The following is an 18,837-nucleotide window of genomic DNA, read 5'->3' as shown; positions in this document are numbered from 1 at the left end:
CTAGACGACACAACAGTAGTAGGCCTGATTACCAATAATGACAAGACAGCATACGGGGAGGGGAGGAGGTGAGGGACCTGGGAGAGTGGTGCCAGGAAAATAATATATCACTCGAAGGAGATGATCGTGGACTTCAGGAAACTGCAGAGGGAGCATTCCCCTATCCACATCGATGTTACCGCAGTGGAGAAGGTGGAAAGCTTCAAGGTCCTCGGTATACACATCACTGACAATCTGAAATTGTTAATCAAGGACGTCAACCACCCAAGCTGTGGCCTGTTCACCCCTCTATCATCCAGAAGGCGAGGTCAGTACAAGTGCATCAAAGCTGGGACAGAGAGACTGAAAAACAGCTTCTATCCTAAGGGCTATAAGACTGTTAAATAACCATCACTAGCCTGGCTTCCACCCGGTTACGCTACCCTGCACCTTAGAGGCTGCTGCCCTTTATACATAGACTTGCAATCACTTGCCACTTTAATAATGGAGTCACTTTAGTAATGTTTGAATAATGTTTACATACTTCTTTACTCATCTCATATGTACAGTTGAAGTTGGAAGTTTACATACACTTAGGTTGGAGTCATTAAAACTTGTTTTTCAACCAATCCATACATTTCTTGTTAACGATCTATAGTTTTGGCAAGTCGGTTAGGAGATCTACTTTGTGCATGATACAAGTAATTTTTCCAACAATTGTTTACAGACAGATTATTTCACTTATAATTCACTGTATCACAATTCCAGTGAGTCAGTAGTTTACATACAGTGCCGACTGTGCCGTTAAACAACTTGGAAAATTCCAGAAAATTATGTCATGACTTTAGAAGCTTCTGATAGGCTAATTGACATCATTTGAGTCAATTGAAGGTGTACCTGTGGATGTATTTCAAGGCCTACCTTCAAACTCAGTGCCTCTTTGCTTGACATCATGGGAAAATCAAAAGAAATCATCCAAGTCCTTAGAATAAAAATTGTAGACCTCCACAAGTCTGGTTCATCGTTGGGAGCAATTTCCAAATGCCTGAAGGTATCACGTTCATCTGTACAAACAATAGTACGCAAGTATAAACACCATGGGACCACGCAGCCGTCAGACCGCTCAGGAAGAAGAAGCATTCTGTCTCCGAGAGATGAATGTACTTTGTGTGAAAAGTGCAAATCAATCCCAGAACAACAGCAAAGGATCTTGTGTAGATGCTGGAGGAAACAGGTACAAAAGTATCTATATCCACAGTAAAATGAGTCCTATATCGACATAATCTGAAAGGCTGCTCAGCAAGGAAGAAGCCACTGCTCTAAAACCGCAATGAAAAGCCAGACTCCGGTTTGCAACTACAAATGGGGACAAATATCGTACTTTTTGGAGAAATGTCCTCTGGTCTGATGAAACAAAAACAGAACTGTTTGGCCATAATGACCATGGTTATGTTTGGAGGAAAAAGGGGGAGGCTTGCAAGCCGAAGAACACCATCCTAACAGTGAAGCACGGGGATGGCAGCATCATGTTGTGGGGGTGCTTTGCTGCAGGAGGGACTGGTGCACTTCACAAAATAGATGGCTTCATGAGGAAGGAAAATTATGTGGATATATTGAAGCAACATCTCAAGATATCAGTCAGGAAGTTAAATCTTGGTCACAAATGGGTCTTGCAAATGAACAATGACCCCAAGCATACTTCCAAAGTTGTTGCAAATTGGCTTAAGGACAACAAAGTCAAGGTATTAGAGTGGCCATCACAATGCCCTGACCTCAATCCCATAGAAAATGTGTGGGCAGAACTGAAAAAGTGTGTGCGAGCAAGGAGGCCTACAAACCTGACTTAGTTACACCAGCTCTGTCAGGAGGAATGGGCCAAAATTCACCCAACCTATTGTGGGAAGCTGGTGGTGGAAGGCTACCCGAAACGTTTGACCCAAGTTAAACAATTTAAAGGCAATGCTACCAAATAATAATTGAGTGTATGTAAACTTCTGACCCACTGGGAATGTGATGATTGAATAAAAGCTTAAATAAATAATTCTCTCTCCTATTATTCTGACATTTCACATTCTTAAAATAAATTGGTGATCCTAACCGACCTCAGACATGGAATTTTTCCTAGGATTAAATATCAGGAATTGTGAAAAACTGAGTTTAAATGTATTTGGCTAAAGTGTATGTAAACTCCCGACTTCAACTGAATATACTGTATTCTGTACATTCTGCTAAATGACTTAAATGTAATGTAAATGTATTCTATTCTACTGTATGTTAGTCAATGCCACTCCAACATTGCTTGATCTAATTGATATATTTTATATGTTTTATATATTTATATATTTCTTAATTCTATTATTTTACTTTTAGATGTGTCTGTATTGTTGTGAATCATTTTTAGATACTACTGCACTTTTGGAGCTAGGAACATAAGCATTTCACTACACCCGCAATAACATTTGCTAAATAGGTGTATGTGACCAATACAATTTGATTTGATTTGATATTTGGAGGAGTTTTGCATGGGATGCCAACACTGCTTTAATCAACTCACTATCGCCATCTAGTGATTCTCACCTGTAACATAATATTGTCAGGTTTTCAAGAAGTAGGCGGATAACAAAAAGAGGTTTGAAATTTGTATTCATTTAAGTCTCATAAGTATGTTTTTGGACTCATATTCTCCAATAGACCTGTCTAAAAAAATATACACTTTAGGTAGCAGCAGAATTTACAGCCAAGAGAGCATTTTGTATTTAGAAAAGTACATTGTGTTTAAAACAAACTGGTCTGCCAGATTAATTCTAAAGCAGCATACACATTGGATAATGAATATATCTGAGGGCTATAGATTAGATGAATAATTTGGTGGATGCTTATATTTGTCCTGTTTCACACCTGAATTAAAATATATATATAATATCCCAACTCCCCCTGAGACACCCTTGGATAGTGGGGTCACGACCAGGGTCAGCCATTATCAACAGCAGCCCTGGAGCTATTAGGGTTAAGTGCCTTGCTCAAGGGCACAGCAACATATGTATTTATTTATTTTTTGGCTTGGGTATTCGAACTATCAACATTTTGGCTACTTGCCTAATGCTGCAACCGCTATAGGCTAACTGCCACTGCCGAAAGTAATAGTGTGTGCAAGAGAATAAGTGCTGATATCATTAGGACACCTTGTGTTCAGAAACTCTTAGAAAAAAATTGTTGTAACATCCGTTTGAGCCAATAGGCTATATGGACATTAGAGAAACTTGTGCATAACAGAATGATATATTTAGACAGGTTATGGCTATATGAAAGGGAATAGAATAGAATAGAATTAGCCTATTTTATTTATTCCAGAAGGAACTTCAACAAACAGCATAACATTCTAGTAATATGAGTAGATAGAATCATACCAATAATACAACTAAGCACCAAAATATAAAAATGTAATCTGTAAATTATATTTATGAAAAACGAATGAAAAGTGAATTGATTGCTGTGATTTATTTTTCTCTAGTCTCAGAGCTTTTTAAAATATCAGTATGACTGTTTTCAAACGAATAATAGGCCTCGATCTCTATGTAATTATATGGACAGTTATGAGAAATTGTTCACTAATTAGCGTGAAGTTGTAAACCCCTCCCTAAGCACCCATTCCGCGCGATCATTGGCCAATCCAGGGAGCTGTCAGAAATGCAGAGCACGCCCCTAACTCTAACACCAAGGATAAAAGCTTGTTCGATCCACAGCATCAGCAACAGTTTGCATTAGGATAGAGTTTGGGGAAAGTTATTAACCACATTCCTACACTTAAACCTAACCATAATTTTAAGGATACTTTTACTTTTTTGCCCAAAGTTTCTGGTAACCTAGAACGTCTGTAAACAAATACAGAGACAGAAGAACAATTGTTACAAAGTTGGTATTGGCATTTGACACAGATAGAGATGGAGTTGTCGGATATTTCGTTCCCTATCACCTCCGCTGATGACTTTTATGACGACCCGTGCTTCAACACCAGCGACATGCATTTTTTCGAAGACATGGACCCCCGGTTAGTCCATGTTGGTCTCCTCAAGCCAGACGACCATCATCATAACGAAGACGAGCACATCAGGGCCCCAAGCGGGCACCACCAAGCCGGTAGGTGCCTCCTCTGGGCATGCAAAGCCTGCAAGAGGAAAACCACCAACACCGACCGGAGGAAGGCTGCTACCATGCGGGAGAGGAGGAGACTGGGCAAGGTAAACGACGCCTTCGAGAACCTGAAGAGATGTACGTCGAACAACCCCAATCAGAGGCTTCCAAAGGTGGAGATCCTGAGAAATGCCATCAGCTACATCGAGTCTCTGCAGTCTCTGCTCAGGGGCCAGGACGGCGAAAACTACTACCCTTCGCTGGAGCACTACAACGGGGACTCTGACGCATCCAGCCCACGGTCCAACTGCTCTGATGGAATGGTGAGTTGGTGCATCTTGACCTCAGTGTCTATGGGCATGTCCACTGGATTTCGTTCGTTCTTTATTACATAAAATGTATACATACATTTAGTAGACCTATTCCATTTTATTTGTATATATTATTTTGGATTGAGGTCTATAGTATGATATGTTGATTTATAGGTATTTGGTTTGACATATCATTCCACAAGTTGACAGAACACAATATGTGATATTGTATTGCTCGAATTCTTAATAATGTCATATTTTTTAAATCCAGATGGACTATAATGCCCCGACGTGCACGTCCGCAAGACGAAGCAGCTATGAAAGCTCTTATTTTGCGGAGACTCCAAATGGTACGTTTCTATTTAGTTTTATATTATTGTGACTTGTTATAGGCCCAGACCTTTATTATACGGTTTTAAAATAACGTTTTATTCAGCAGCAGCTCTTCTTCTGTAGCCCAAAGTTGAAGACTCAAGACAGACAGCATTTGACATTTAGACAATGATACTAGTTCATTGTTGTCTCTGATGTTTTTATTCACCTTTGTTACTACAGCTGATGCCAGAAGCAAAAAGAACGCAGTCATCTCCAGCTTGGATTGTCTATCCAGCATCGTGGAGAGAATCTCAACAGACACGTCCGCGTGCACTATGTTATCAGTTCAGGAGGGTAGCCCCTGCTCTCCCCAAGAGGGATCTATCCTGAGCGAGACAGGGGCAACCGTGCCGTCGCCGACCAAGTGCCCACAGCCCTCCCATGACCCCATCTACCAAGTGCTATGAAAAGACAGTGATAGTATATGGCTACATTCATGAAAATGAATCGATTCATGTAAATGAAGAAAACAACAAACGGACAGGGTTGCAGAATGTGGCTGTACTATAAGAATATGATGGCAAAGTTGCCTTTCCTTCCTTTAATAGAACGTTTTAAATTCTTTGAAATTCAATCATTGGCATCCCATGGGTCACGTTTTATAAGAAATAATTTACCGATTTATTTATGTACAGGTAATCGTATATGAAATATTTGACCACTTTCTTTCCCTTGCCATTTGAATTGTTTATGACAATAGAGGACCATTTTTGTATAGGTCTATGTGTAAATAAGAGGTGAAACGAAAAAAAGGTTTTTAATGTATTTAATGTTGCCTGTTTATATTCAGGGGCGCGTGGTTGGTTTGTTGTGAGAAATGCTTAACTTTATATTTATACATCTTAAAATTTGTGAAAGTCGTTCGATGTTATTATAAATAAATGACTATGGCTATTTATACAAAACATGATTCATCATTTACTCTATTGCTTTGCCAAGATAACTGAATGTGTTTTGCCTGGCATATTTAACCTGAGGAACAAAGATTATGATGACATATTGAAATTCTAAAATATCTTCAAAATGCTGAAGCATATTATACTGTATTAAGCACATTATATTATAATATTAGGCCTATTGTACATTTGATAATTTCTCGCGATTTATACTGGATCCACATAATTAAACAAATAATTCACCTCCATTTGATTGCAAAATAAAAACGAAATAGAGGACACAATAGCATTTGATAAGACAAATTATTTTTTTTATACTTACTCCATGTCATAGGCCTATCATATGTAACGTCTCAACGCATTAACTATGCTGGACAGATTATAGTTTCTAAAGTATTCATGTTTCTCCCAAGCAGAAGACAACTGCATTGGAGCAGATTTATTTAAAAAAAATCCCTGTCGACCTATATATTAAGAAACACCTAACTTTACAAGACACACACTACTCCTTTCCACAACAGCAGCAATTACACATTCCAAGGGTACATCTTGAGGTTGGAGTAAGATCTTTCAGATACAAAGGCCCAACTGGGCTCCCGAGTGGCGCAGAGGTCTAAGGCACTGCATCTCAGTGCAAGAAGCGTCACTCCAGACACCACAGGCTTTATCACAACCGGCGGTGATTGGGAGTCCCATAGGGCGATGCACAATTGGCTCAGCCTCGTCCGCGTTTGGCCGGTGTAGGCGGTCATTGTAAATAATAATTTGTCCTTAACTGACTTGCTAGTTACATACCGATTTTTTTTTAACTGATAGGAACAATTTACCTATAGAAATCAGGGCATTACACAGTGCATTTAACTAATAAAAACATCTGCATGTGAAGATGTATATATATATTATAGGTACTTCGTTTTATTAGTTGTATTAGTAGATGTAGCAGTAGTTTTTATTAGTAGGACTAGCAGTAATTGTAAAACCTTGTTTTATGCTGTTAATGTAGGTTTTTATTATTATTGTTGTTATTATTTCATTGTTATTATTGTTATTTTTTATTCTGATACTTGAAAACGAGATGGTGCATCTCAAGAGATTTGATACTGCAAAATGTCAAATGAATAAATACATAAAATGATAGGCTATGGCCTAAATTAAACACATCTAATAACCCAAATTACTTACCAATAAGACATGAATAATCTGTCCAAAACCTTATTTATATAAGAGAGGTTAATTTAAGCGATATTAGGCCTATCAACTCAGGGCCGAATACTTACTAGCGTATGTGTAACTCCAACTGTAGCATGTTTCATTAAAACAACATTGTGTATAGCAGTAACACACCATTTGTAATTATCACAAGGGGTTTCACTTTTGAAATTCACAAAAATAAATAGACAGACACTATATGCCTAGTCTATATCCTAAAAATACTATTTTAACACATGCATGTTTTTCTGTATCTGACATTTAACTTTACAAATATAAATCAGTCCACAAAGCAAAAACAACATTGGGCACGATATGGTCTATATTTCTAACACTATAGCCAATTAGGATACATATAATTTGATGGAAAAGTATTATGAGCTGTGTGAACATAGTTGTTTTTGCCTTTATTTGTTGTCTTGTTCAAAAGTGAACGAGAGTAAACATCTTGAACAGAAGTGAAAGGGACAATGAGTCTCTTTTTTAGCTGACAAGTGTGCAATGTGAGTTGCTACCAATAGTATTATTATTAGTAATTATATTTCTATGAGTACAGTAGATCCACCGTCAGGACCGAAAATATCCCTTGAACATTGAGAGAGCAACAGCGTCATCACGAGTTCACATTGTGTACTGCAGTTGCAAAAGGCCGGAATTTTTGAAGCTACAGAAATGAATTTATTAACGTCTACATTCGTTTTTGTCACATGTATTATATTACAGACACATTAATGTATACTTTTAAATTATATTATGTGAGCTAAACATAAAATTAAAATAAGTAAAGCATTTTCTTTAAAGTACATTCCGAAAGAAAATAACGTGCCTTTTACTCCATACATTTTCCCTGACACCCAAAAGTGCTCATTACATTTTGAATGCTTGGCAGGACAGGAAAAGGGTCCAATTCACGCACTTACCACGAGAACAACCCTAGTACTGCCTCTGATATGTACTTTTAATACTTAAGTATATTTTAGCAATTACATTTACTTTTGATTCTTTAGTAATATTTTAAACCAAATACCCTTATATTTTACTCAATTATTACTTTACTGGGTGACTTTCACTTTTACTTCAGTCATTTTCTATTGAGGTATTTTTACTTTTACTCAACTACGACAATTGGATACTTTTTCCACCACTGCTCAATGGCCAATAAATAGTAACATCAGCAATGCAGGCTTTAAACCATTGGATGTAACCTAATCGAGCATGGGCTGGAAGGTATTGGCTGTCTAAGCCAAGCCCCTTCAACATGTCGCGGTGAGTAGGCACTTGTAGTTGTGTAGAGTAATCTCTACCTAAAAGGTCTGTATTTAAATACAAATTATGTGCTCTGTTTGTAAACCAGGCAACACTGAATGCACCACAATGTTGCCCAAACCACAGGGATAGGTTACTGGACCAGGGCAAGGGGTTCGCAAACTTTTTCGGCCCACGAACTCATTTTGATAGTTGAAAATTCTCGCAACCTCAACCATGTGAAAAAACATATGTCGCCCAATGAACAGCCAATGCTCACTTTTGTATTTGCTGCCATGGCAGTCAATTGAAAAACATTCTAACAGTTTGTGATTGTCTTCTTAACTCACCATCACATACTTTTAATGTGGCATAATGTATCTTATCTTACCACCACTAATGAGATGGGTGTGCTTGACGCATTTCGGGTAGCTTCTCAACAGTGGTCGACTGTGCGCATCTCACCTCTGCTGTCACATCCAACCTGGGTCGATATTTGGTTTTAATGCAGACAAGAGCACTGAATCCAGCTTCACACATATATGGGTTTGCGAAGGGTACCATGAGTTTTATGGTGCTTTCAAGACAACAGGGCAGTGGTGTAAAGTACTTAAGTAAAGTACTTAAGTCGGTTTTGGGGATATGTGTACTTTAGTTCCCTATTTATAATTTTTTATACTTTTACTTCGCTACATTCTGATGGAAAATAATGCTATTTTTTACTCCATACATTTTCCCTGACACGCAAAAGTATTCGCTACTTTTTGAATGCTTAGCAGGACAGGAAAATTGTCAAATTCTCTTATCAAGAGAGAACATCCCTGGTCATCCCGACTGCCTCTGATTTGTTGAACTAACTAAACACAAATGCTTCCTTTGTAAATTATGTCTGAGTATTGGAGTGTGCCCCTGGCTATCCTTACATTTAAAAAACAAGAAAATTGTGCCATCGGGTTTGCTTAATATAAGGAATGTGAAAATACTTTTACTTTTGATACTTAAGTATTTAGCAATGACATTTACTTTTGATACTTAATAAGTATATGTAAAGCAAAATACTTTTACATTTTTAATCAAGTAATATTTTACTGGGTGACTTTCCCTTTTATTTGAGTAATTTTCTATTAAAATATCTTTACTTTTATTCCAGTATGACAATGTAGTACTTTTTTCACAACTGCAACTGGGAACTAGGAAAAATATGAGGTCAAGTCATGACGTCAAGGATCTTCAGATCGGAAAGTCTGAGCTCTAGAAAGAGGCCCGAGTCCCTGAGTTTGAATTCCGAGTTGGATGACTGTTCAAAACGATTTTCCCAGCGGGGGCTTGTTTTTTTCTCTGACTTCCCAGTTGTCTTGGACGCGACATTAATGCTCAGAGGAGAATGGAAGGGTATTCTATGGAACGCCGTTTGCGTTTGACCACGTGCTTTAAGATCCAATCTTTTTAATGCTACGTGTGTAAAGTAAACAGGTGCATGTGTTAAATTAACGTGTGCACGCGTCAAATAAGCGCGTGCAAATGTGCGTGCAGGCGGTTCAACATGTGCTAAATAAACGGCTACAAGTGGTCCTGCACACGTCAAACTAATGCCAACAGCGGCTAAATATACACATACACAAGCGAATTTAACTCATTCTTTAATATGCTAATTTTCTAGCCAATTTCCCTAGCTCCTCCTTTCAACCAGATTTCACAGTTTGAAGGAACTTCCTTTCCCACTGCATTGCAAGCAGATTATGAACACCTTTACAAGGTAACGGTTTTGTCTTTGAAAATTGTTGTTACTGAATCATAAAGTTTATCAGCTAGTTTATAGTGGAATGATCTGTTTCTCATCACTGGCTATAAAATTCAGCTAACATTAATCTAGCACCAGGATCAGCAGTGCTTAGTGTAATGGATGTGAAACGGCTAGTTTAGTTAGCGCGCTAAATAGCGTTTCAATCGGTGAAGTCACTTGCTCTGAGACCTTGAAGTAGTGGTTTGTTGCTCTGCAAGGGCCGCGGCTTTTGTGGAGCGATGGGTAACGATGCTTCGTGGGTGACTGTTGTTGATGTGTGCTGAGGGTCCCTGGTTCGCGCCAGGGGACGGTCTAAAGTTATACTGTTACATTGATGCTGTTGACCCGGATCACTGGTTGCTGCGGAAAAGGAGGAGGTCAAAATGGGGGTGAGTGTAACGGATGTGAAACGGCTAGCTAAGTTAGCGGTGCGCGCTAAATAGCATTTCAATCGGTGACGTCACTTGCTCTGAGACCTTGAAGTAGTGGTTCCCCTTACTATGCAAGGGCTTTTGTGGAGCGATGGGTAACAATGCTTCGTGGGAGACTGTTGATGATGTGTGCAGAGTGTCCCTGGTTCGCGCTCGGGTATGGGCGAGGGGACGGTCTAAAGTTATTCTACATTAGCACAAGCTAAATCAGATACTTGATAGATAATTTAGCTAACGTCGGTAGTCTCAAACCCCGGCCATATTATATCATATAGTCAACCTCAAACTGCCCGGTCATACTGCTAGCCGCAGTGAACGGGCCGGGCCGTCTTGTGTTTTATTAAAAGCCTTGCTGAAAAAACATGTCAACTATAACAGCCACGGAAACACATTTAACTATGTTAATACTATCAAGGTAAATTACATACTAGCAAGATTGTTGCTTGAATGCAGGGTTAGGCATACATAGATTAGACAACGGAGATGCTCAACATTCTGGTAGTTCTCGATTTTTGGACTATTGTCTTTATTTTGCTTTATCATTGACTAAAGCAAGACAAGCTACCTAAATGTGACTTATCGGCTAGTACTGAAGCAGGCCCAAAACCTTGTATTTCAGCAAAACAACAGCTGAAGGTAGGCAACTTCTACAGCTTGACTGGCTATCATTTCCATGCTAGCGTTAACCGAGGTAGCTCGCGATTAGCATGAAGACACTGAAAAGCTCACATAAAGCAAATTTGGCTAGTGACAACCTTGTAAAACCCTTGCAAACATCGACATGTCAGCTTTCGAACAGAGTAGACTTTAATGTGCACTTTCACTTTTTTGAACATTTATTTTCCATCAAAGCTTATTAGGGTAAAATAACTTCAGGCATTTTCCCAGTACTATATAGTACTGCTTCAAAAGAATAGTGTTCCCATTCCTTTCGCTTTATATTCACACAATTGTGTCTTGCAAAGTGAACCATGAAGAGGAGCTTGGAGTGGACAAGGGGGAGGCTGATGAAACAGCAGAGAAGACCTGATCCATCAAGTATCAATTAATTCTGGTGATTCTCACCTGGTTGGCTATGCATACACAACACAAGATATGCAACATTAAGCCCAATTAAATATACATTGTTATTAAAACATGTATCCCAATTTACGGTCAAGCAATGTTTGTCAGTTGTGTTAATGTTATGAACTACAAACAATCTATGGTTCTTGGAGTCAATGAATCAATTGAAAGTGACTGCAAATAGACATTTTAAAACTGCCAACTGTGTCAATCTGTCAATCTGACGCTCTTGTTAATGCAGCCCAGTCGATATCGATTTAAAAAACTGGAACAACAGATATTGTGTTGCACATAGTAGCAGAAATCTCACTGGAACAACTCCAGTTTGCCTATTGTCCCAACAAATGTCAATTATACATGTTCACATACGTCAGAGTGCATCTTCTTTCATAGCTCTGCTTTCAACGCCATCCTGACCCACAAACCGGTTAGCAGACTCAGGGTTCTGGGTGTAAATCCTGTAATTACATTATCACAAGAATTTGTATCCCCAGAATAGACTTGACACTACCATGGCAGACCTGATCATCAGTGATCATGAGTACATGAAGGAGCTGTGGGACCTGACATAATGGTGATAGGACAACAGTCTCAGCGTAAGCAAAACAAAGTTGATGGTGATACTTGACCATTCTCCCATCTACTGTACATTGACATGGAGATTATCAGCAGCTTCAAGTTCCTGGGCACCCTGATATCCTTTTCTGCCCTCAGTTACTTCACTCAAAAAGTCCCACTTGTGCTTCTCCACTTCCCTCAAACTTGCTGCACCATGACCTGTGTACCAACTACGGTGACTGTTTTTATTGCCATAACACATGTAAATGAAATGTGGTCCATATTTACTGTAAGATTTATTTATGGTAACATTGCACAAAGGAAACGTATGATCTCTTGTAACATAGTCCCTTGACATACATGACTAAACTACTTTGCATAATGCTCAGTTTACCCACTCTACTAAGAAATCAGACATTTTTTTCAAATATTAAAGCTGCATTATGTATTACTGTGTCCAATTGATTCTGGTTGGTTGTAATGTTTTTGAAAACTCACTACACAACTTTTTTTTTGCTGATGGACAATCCTTTCGGAAACTTTCATAATATCAATTCTTATAGGACACATCACCAATTAACATTGCCTGCAGTATTCCCAACTTACTAGGTAGTCATGCGATAAACATGTTGGTTATTTGCCCTTAAATGAATTCTCTTTAAATCAAATTGTATTTGTCACATGCGCCAAATACAACAGGTGTAGGGAGACCTTACAGTGAAATTCTTACTTACAAGCCCTTAATTAACCAACAATGCAGTTTTTTTAAACGAGAAATAAAGAAAAGTAAATAATTAAAGAGCATCCATAAAATAACAATAGCGAGGCTCCATACAGGGGATACCGGTACAGCGAATGTGCGGGGTCACCGGTTAGATAGAGTAGCAGCAAATAGTCTGGGTAGCCATTTGATTAGATGTTCAGTAGTCTTATGGCTTGGGGGTAGAATCTGTTTAGAAGTCTCTTGGACCTAGACTTGGCATGGTAGCAGAGAGAACTGTAGCCTGTAGCTGTGGCTCCACTGGCAATCCCAGCCTAGGAATGTTGAATCCCCCGAAGTGAAAATGAATACCTTCTCCATGGTTAAAGGGTGTGTTCTCCCCTGAAAAAATGGAAGGGGGGGACATTAAAGTCCATAAGTAATGCTTATTGGAGAACCCAATACTCTAAGTGAAAGTAGTTTGGGATTTAATTGATCTATTACATTCTTAGGGGGCCTATGGAAGAATAAGGCTATAAAATGCTGTCCCACAGTTGTGAGAGTGAATAAGTGATATTTTACTGATGTGGGCTGTATTACTTCAATGATCATGGTTTTGCATCTAACCTTCCACCTCTAGATGCCAGTCCCTCCAGAAACATGACTCTTCTCTCTATTGCTCTTTGATTGGTACCAGGTGGGGAGCACTCTGCTTTGAAGAGAGAAGCTATGTCTGTGGCAATAAGAGTTTTCTCGGCATAGATGGAAACCTCTCTGAAGAGGCTTGAGTGTCTATTCATGTAAGGCAGGAGACCTAGACACTCCAGACCCTATTTGAATCAATAAAGTAAAAAAAGTCAATGAATTTTAGGAAGCATCTCAGGGTCCTGGAGTGGCCTAGCCAGTCTCCAGACCTAAACCCAATAGAAAATCTTTGGAGGGAGCTGAAAGTCCGTATTGCCCAGCGACAGCCCCGAAACCTGAAGGATCTGGAGAAGGTCTGTATGGAGGAGTGGGCCAAAATCCCTGCTGCAGTGTGTGCAAACCTGGTCAAGAACTACAGGAAATGTATGATCTCTGTAATTGCAAACAAAGGTTTCTGTACCAAATATTAAGTTCTGCTTTTGTGATGTATCAAATACTTATGTCATGCAATAAAATGCACATTAATTACATAAAAAACATACAATGTGATTTTCTGGATTTTTGTTTTAGATTCCGTCTCTCACAGTTGAAGTGTACCTATGATACAAATTACAGACCTCTACATTATTTGTAAGTTGGAAAACCTGCAAAATCGGCAGTGTATCAAATACTTGTTCTCCCCAGTGTATATTGCCATAAACAAACGTGTCTTTGTTGGTGTAAAAGTGTAACTCGGCTTGAGAGTTGCAAGAAAGGCATTTTTGCCAAACCGGTCCCTCAAATATTGCAGAGGAATGGATGGCACTCATTAACAGCCAGAGAAATTCTCTTGAGGGTTCCACCCTCATCAGCTGTCCCTTTTCCGTCAGCGTCCCTAAAAACCATGTCTATTTTTGCCTCCAGATTAAAGCGGGCTCTCTTAAAGCCTGTCATTGCACAATCATAAACATTGTCCCTCATCACGTTAATTTGGTTGGTGTAACAGGGTTAACCAACCCTGTTACATTGGCATCTCCTTAGCTTCAGCAGTGTTTGGAGGTCAACATTAAAAAAAGAAACATTCAGAATAACAAAGCTCAGATACTTCCCACAATTCATCTGTAATAACAAGACATTTAATTATTTACAGGGATGACTTGCTCATTGTCTTCACCAACATCAACAGAAGAGTCTGGTGAAGGTGGACGATAAGCCTCAGGGAATGGTGGATGGGAGACCACAGGAAGTGGTATAGGTGGAGGGGGACCACAAGAAGTTGTGCAGAAGATGGGGGGCCACAGGAATAGGGGCTGCCACAAGTGTAGCCTCGTTTGTAGAAGTCGTCTGTAAAAGGTCATTTAAAGACTTATACATTTCAAAAACATGGAGAAAGCAAAAACGCTGTCCAACATAATGTGACTGCGTTCTGAAAATAATTAACAGAAAAAAATGTAGCCGCATACATCACTCACTATAGAATGTAATCAATGTGTAGGTCAAAAATACATTTTAAGGATGCATGTAGCTCTATTTAAAAAAATAATATTTTCAATATGTATTACATTCAACCAGCAGACAGTGTTGTTTTCTTCTCCATGGTCCGTCCTATAACAATGAAGGGAACACCATATCTGGAGACAGCACGGAGAAACAATAAGCCGGCTGTACCCATCAATGCCACCACGTATGACTATCCTCCACCTAAATCAGAAAATACAGCACTGGTTGATTCAAAAGCTAAAGACACATTAAATATACAAACATCACTATCCTCCTTTACCACTTAAATGTTGCATCAGGTTCCTGCAGTATATAACAAAGCAGCAGACCAAATATTTAAATTAACATCCAAAATGTTGAACAATGTTAATGAACAGTCTACCGCGGATCACAACTATAAGTACTTCCGTTAGCCCTCTAAAGGCTACAACAAGGATTTGTTCTAGACTGTTTCCTGCAGCGGAAGATGTATGATTACAATATATACTTCAATTGGAAAAATAACCACGTTTATCTTGATGAGTCAAGAGGACAGACTCTCCTGCTGTTCACACTTAGGCACAAATGTCCTCAATATAAGCATGTTTGTTAATTTGATGATACAGATATTCTATCAATCACAGAAGTAGCGGAAATGCAATAGAACAATTATTATACACATGAGTGATATATGGTATCAAGGGACATTGCTTACTGAACTGTTAGTGGTTGATGAACCAGTTGTTGATGAAAAATTTGAGATGTTACAATGTACACCTTCTCACCAGTGATATAGATAATTGTGTCTATCTGTTAGGTATGCGTACCTGGCTGTATCGGAGTCAGGCGCAGGAGAGCAGATGTTGGGTAGCCAAAGGAGCCTTTTATTTCGGCGAACAAAACACATGGCACTAAGAACACTAAACACAATATGGGTTGACATAATTCCACACACAGACATGGGGGGAACAGAGGGAGATATACACGTCTAATACTGAAGGAATTGAACCCAGGTGTGTAGGAAAACAAGACAAGACAAATGGAAAAATGAAAGGTGGATCGGCGATGGCTAGAAAACGAGTGACGTCGACCGTCAAACGCCACCCGAACAAGGAGAGGAAAAGACTTTGGCAGAAGTCGTGACAGTACGCCCACCTTGACGCGCGGCTCTAGCTACGTGCCGACATGGGCCTCGGGGACGACCCTGAGGGCGACTTGCAAGGCGGTCAGGACGGAGACGGTGGAACTCCCGCAGCATTGAAGGGTTCAACACATCCTCCACCGGAACCCAGCATCTCTCCTCCGGACCGTACCCTTCCCACTCCACAAGGTACTGACGGCCCCTCGCCCGATGCCTCGAATACTGTATGGAGCGAACGGCGTACGCCGGGGCCCCCTCGATGTCCATCGAGGAACCTCCCGCACCTCAGACTCCTGGAGCGGACCAGCCACCACCGGCCTGAGGAGAGACACATGGAACAATGGGGTTAATATGGTAATCGGGGTGAGGCTGTAACCTGTAACACAACTCGTTTAGTCTCCTCAGGACTTTGAGAACGGCCCCACAAACCATGGCCCCTATTTCCAGCAGGGCAGGCGGAGGGGCAGGTTTCGGTGCGAACACCGGGGCCTCACTGCGGTGACGGTCTGCACTGGCTTTCTGGCGCAGCACGGTGCGCTGAAGGTGAACATGGGTGGCGTCCCATGTCTCCTCCGCGTGCCGGAACCAGTCGTCCACCGCAGGAGCTTCGGTCTGACTCTGATGCCTGGTACTGGTACCCCAGTACGCACTGGAATGGGGAGAGGTTAGTGGAGGAGTGGCGAAGCGAGCTCTGGGCCATCTCTGCCCAGGGCACGAACGCCGCCCACTCCCCTGGCCGGTCCTGGCAATAAGACCGCAGAAACCTACCCACATCCGGGTTAACCTTCTCCACCTGCCCATTACTCTCAGGTTGAAAACCAGAGGTAAGGCTGATCGAGACCCCCAGACGTTCCATGAACCCCCTCCAGACCCTCGAAGTGAACTGGGGACCCCGATCAGACACTATATCCTCATGCACCCTGTAGTGCCGGAAGACATGCGTAAACAAGGCCGCAGTCTGTAGGGCCGTAGGGAGACTGGACAGAGGAAGCAGACGGCAGGACTTAGAGAAACGATCCACAACAACCAAGATCGTGGTGTTTCCCTGTGATTGGGGGAGATCGGTGAGGAAATCAATTGACAGGTGCGACCATGGCCATTGTGGAATGGCTAAGGTGTGTAACTTACCTCTGGGCAGGTGCCTAGGAGCCTTAAACTGCGCGCACACCGAGCAAGAGGAAACATAAACCCTCACGTCCTGGCCAAAGTGGGCCACAAGTACTTCCCACTCAGACAGCGCACCATCCGACTGATGCCTGGATGACCAGAGGAAGGTGACGTGTGGGCCCAATAGATCAGCCGGTCACGGACAGCAGATGGAACGTACAGACGCCCAGTGGGACACTGGAGGGGAGCGGGCTCTGCATGTGACGCTTGCTCAATGTTCGCGTCCAGCTTCCACACTACCAGTACCACCAGGCAGGAGGCCGGGAGTATGGGGGTGGGATCCATGGGCCGCTCCTCTGTGTCATACAGCCGGGGCAGTGTGTCTGCCTTCACGTTCTGGGAACCTGGTCTGTACGAAAGGGTGGAAACAACACGGGTGAAAAACATGGCCCAACTTGCCTGGTGAGGGTTCAGTCTCCTCGCTGCCCGGATGTACTCCAGATTGCAGTGGTTAGTCCAGATGAGAAATGGGTGTTTAGCCCCCTCAAGCCAATGTCCCCCACGTCATAGTTTCGTTCCGCCGGGCTGAGCTTCCTCGAGAAGAAGGCACAGGGGCGGAGCTTCGGTGGTGTACCCGAGCTCTGAGAGAGAACGGCTCCTATCCCAGCCTCGGACGTGTCCACCTCCACTATGAACGCCAAAGAGGGATCCGGATGGGCCAGCCGAGGTAAACAGAGCCCTCAGGTGGCCAAAAGCCCTGTCCGCCTCAGCCGACCACTGCAAACATATCGGTCCCCTATTCAGCAGTGAGGTAATGGGAGCAGCCACCTGACCAAGACCCTGGATAAACCTCCAGTAGTAATATACAAACCCTTGAAACTGCTGCACTTCCTTTACCGTGGTGGTCCCCTAGAGGAACCAACCCGGCAGTGTGACCTCTGCGGCCACAGATGTTATGCCTGAAGGCCCCTCCTCCAGCCTCCCTAAGCGCAGCACCTCCCAGCTCCATAGGCACCGGAGTGGTGGTGCTGGGAGGGGGAATCCACAGAGCCCTCTCTGGACGTCCGCGGGTGACCAGCAGGTTATCCAACCGAATTGATAGGTCCACCAGTTGGTCGAAGGTGAGGGTGGTATCCCTGCAGGCCAACTCCCAACGGACATCCTCGCACAGGCTGCAGCGGTAGTGGTCGATAAGGGCCCTGTCGTTCCATCCTCCACCCAGAAAGTCAACTAAGTCTGTTTTTTTACATCCATTGTGAATGACAACAGTTCCTTTCTCAAAGTGAAAAATCATTCCAACACTCCCCCTCCACAACCACCAAGCCTCGGTGTCAAATATAACTTTGTCATGCTCTGATCCCATATTCTCCACATTGTATTGTGAACAAGCGTGCGCGCAGTGGATGTGGTTTGATGTAGTTTACAATCAAAGTTACCTGTTGCAGTATGTCTCAGAGTTCTGTGCTCAGCTCTTTTGCCGCCAGTTGCTCTCAGTGTGTCATACAAAGCGTCCATATGCCAGAGGAGGACACATTCATAACTAGTGTGCAGAGGCCTGCTCGCCATCCCGCCATACATATAGCCACGCAGCACACTGAACATCCCTGTGCCGTTTCATGCTCGTGAATCGTGAGACAGAACAATTTGTCTCCGTAAATAGCGTCTCTCTACATATATAGCCAACCTGGTCTCAGAGCATTTCATATTATTCTGTACGTAAATCTGAGACACTCCATATAGTTTGGATATGTTACGTTTGTTATGGTTAAATAAGACAGATGGTTACTTAAGGCAAAAACGAAA

The 18,837-nt window shown here is 41.7% G+C and overlaps 1 protein-coding gene across 1 annotated transcript; it reads left to right on the top strand.

Annotated features, from left to right (window-relative positions):
• The first annotated feature begins 3,744 nt into the window (after positions 1–3,744).
• LOC118396115 (myoblast determination protein 1 homolog 2-like) lies at positions 3,745–5,701 on the top strand. The gene is made up of 3 exons (XM_035790235.1): positions 3,745–4,433; positions 4,693–4,771; positions 4,977–5,701. Exons 1-3 carry the CDS (start codon positions 3,921–3,923, stop codon positions 5,201–5,203), a joined length of 819 nt encoding a protein of 272 aa, XP_035646128.1. The 5' UTR covers positions 3,745–3,920; the 3' UTR covers positions 5,204–5,701.
• The last annotated feature ends 13,136 nt before the right edge of the window (positions 5,702–18,837 follow it).

The sequence above is a fragment of the Oncorhynchus keta genome, chromosome 17 (genome assembly GCF_023373465.1).
Source record: "Oncorhynchus keta strain PuntledgeMale-10-30-2019 chromosome 17, Oket_V2, whole genome shotgun sequence".
NCBI lineage: Eukaryota > Metazoa > Chordata > Actinopteri > Salmoniformes > Salmonidae > Oncorhynchus > Oncorhynchus keta.
This window is presented reverse-complemented; position numbering and strand designations above follow the sequence as displayed.

Excerpts from the sequence above, each read along its gene's own strand:
- LOC118396115 (XM_035790235.1), top strand. The coding sequence starts at position 3,921 with ATGGAGTTGTCGGATATTTCGTTCCCTATCACCTCCGCTGATGACTTT. Across the intron at positions 4,434-4,692 it reads CCAACTGCTCTGATGGAATG|ATGGACTATAATGCCCCGAC; the intron begins GTGAGTTGGTGC and ends TTTTAAATCCAG. Across the intron at positions 4,772-4,976 it reads TTTTGCGGAGACTCCAAATG|CTGATGCCAGAAGCAAAAAG; the intron begins GTACGTTTCTAT and ends TTGTTACTACAG.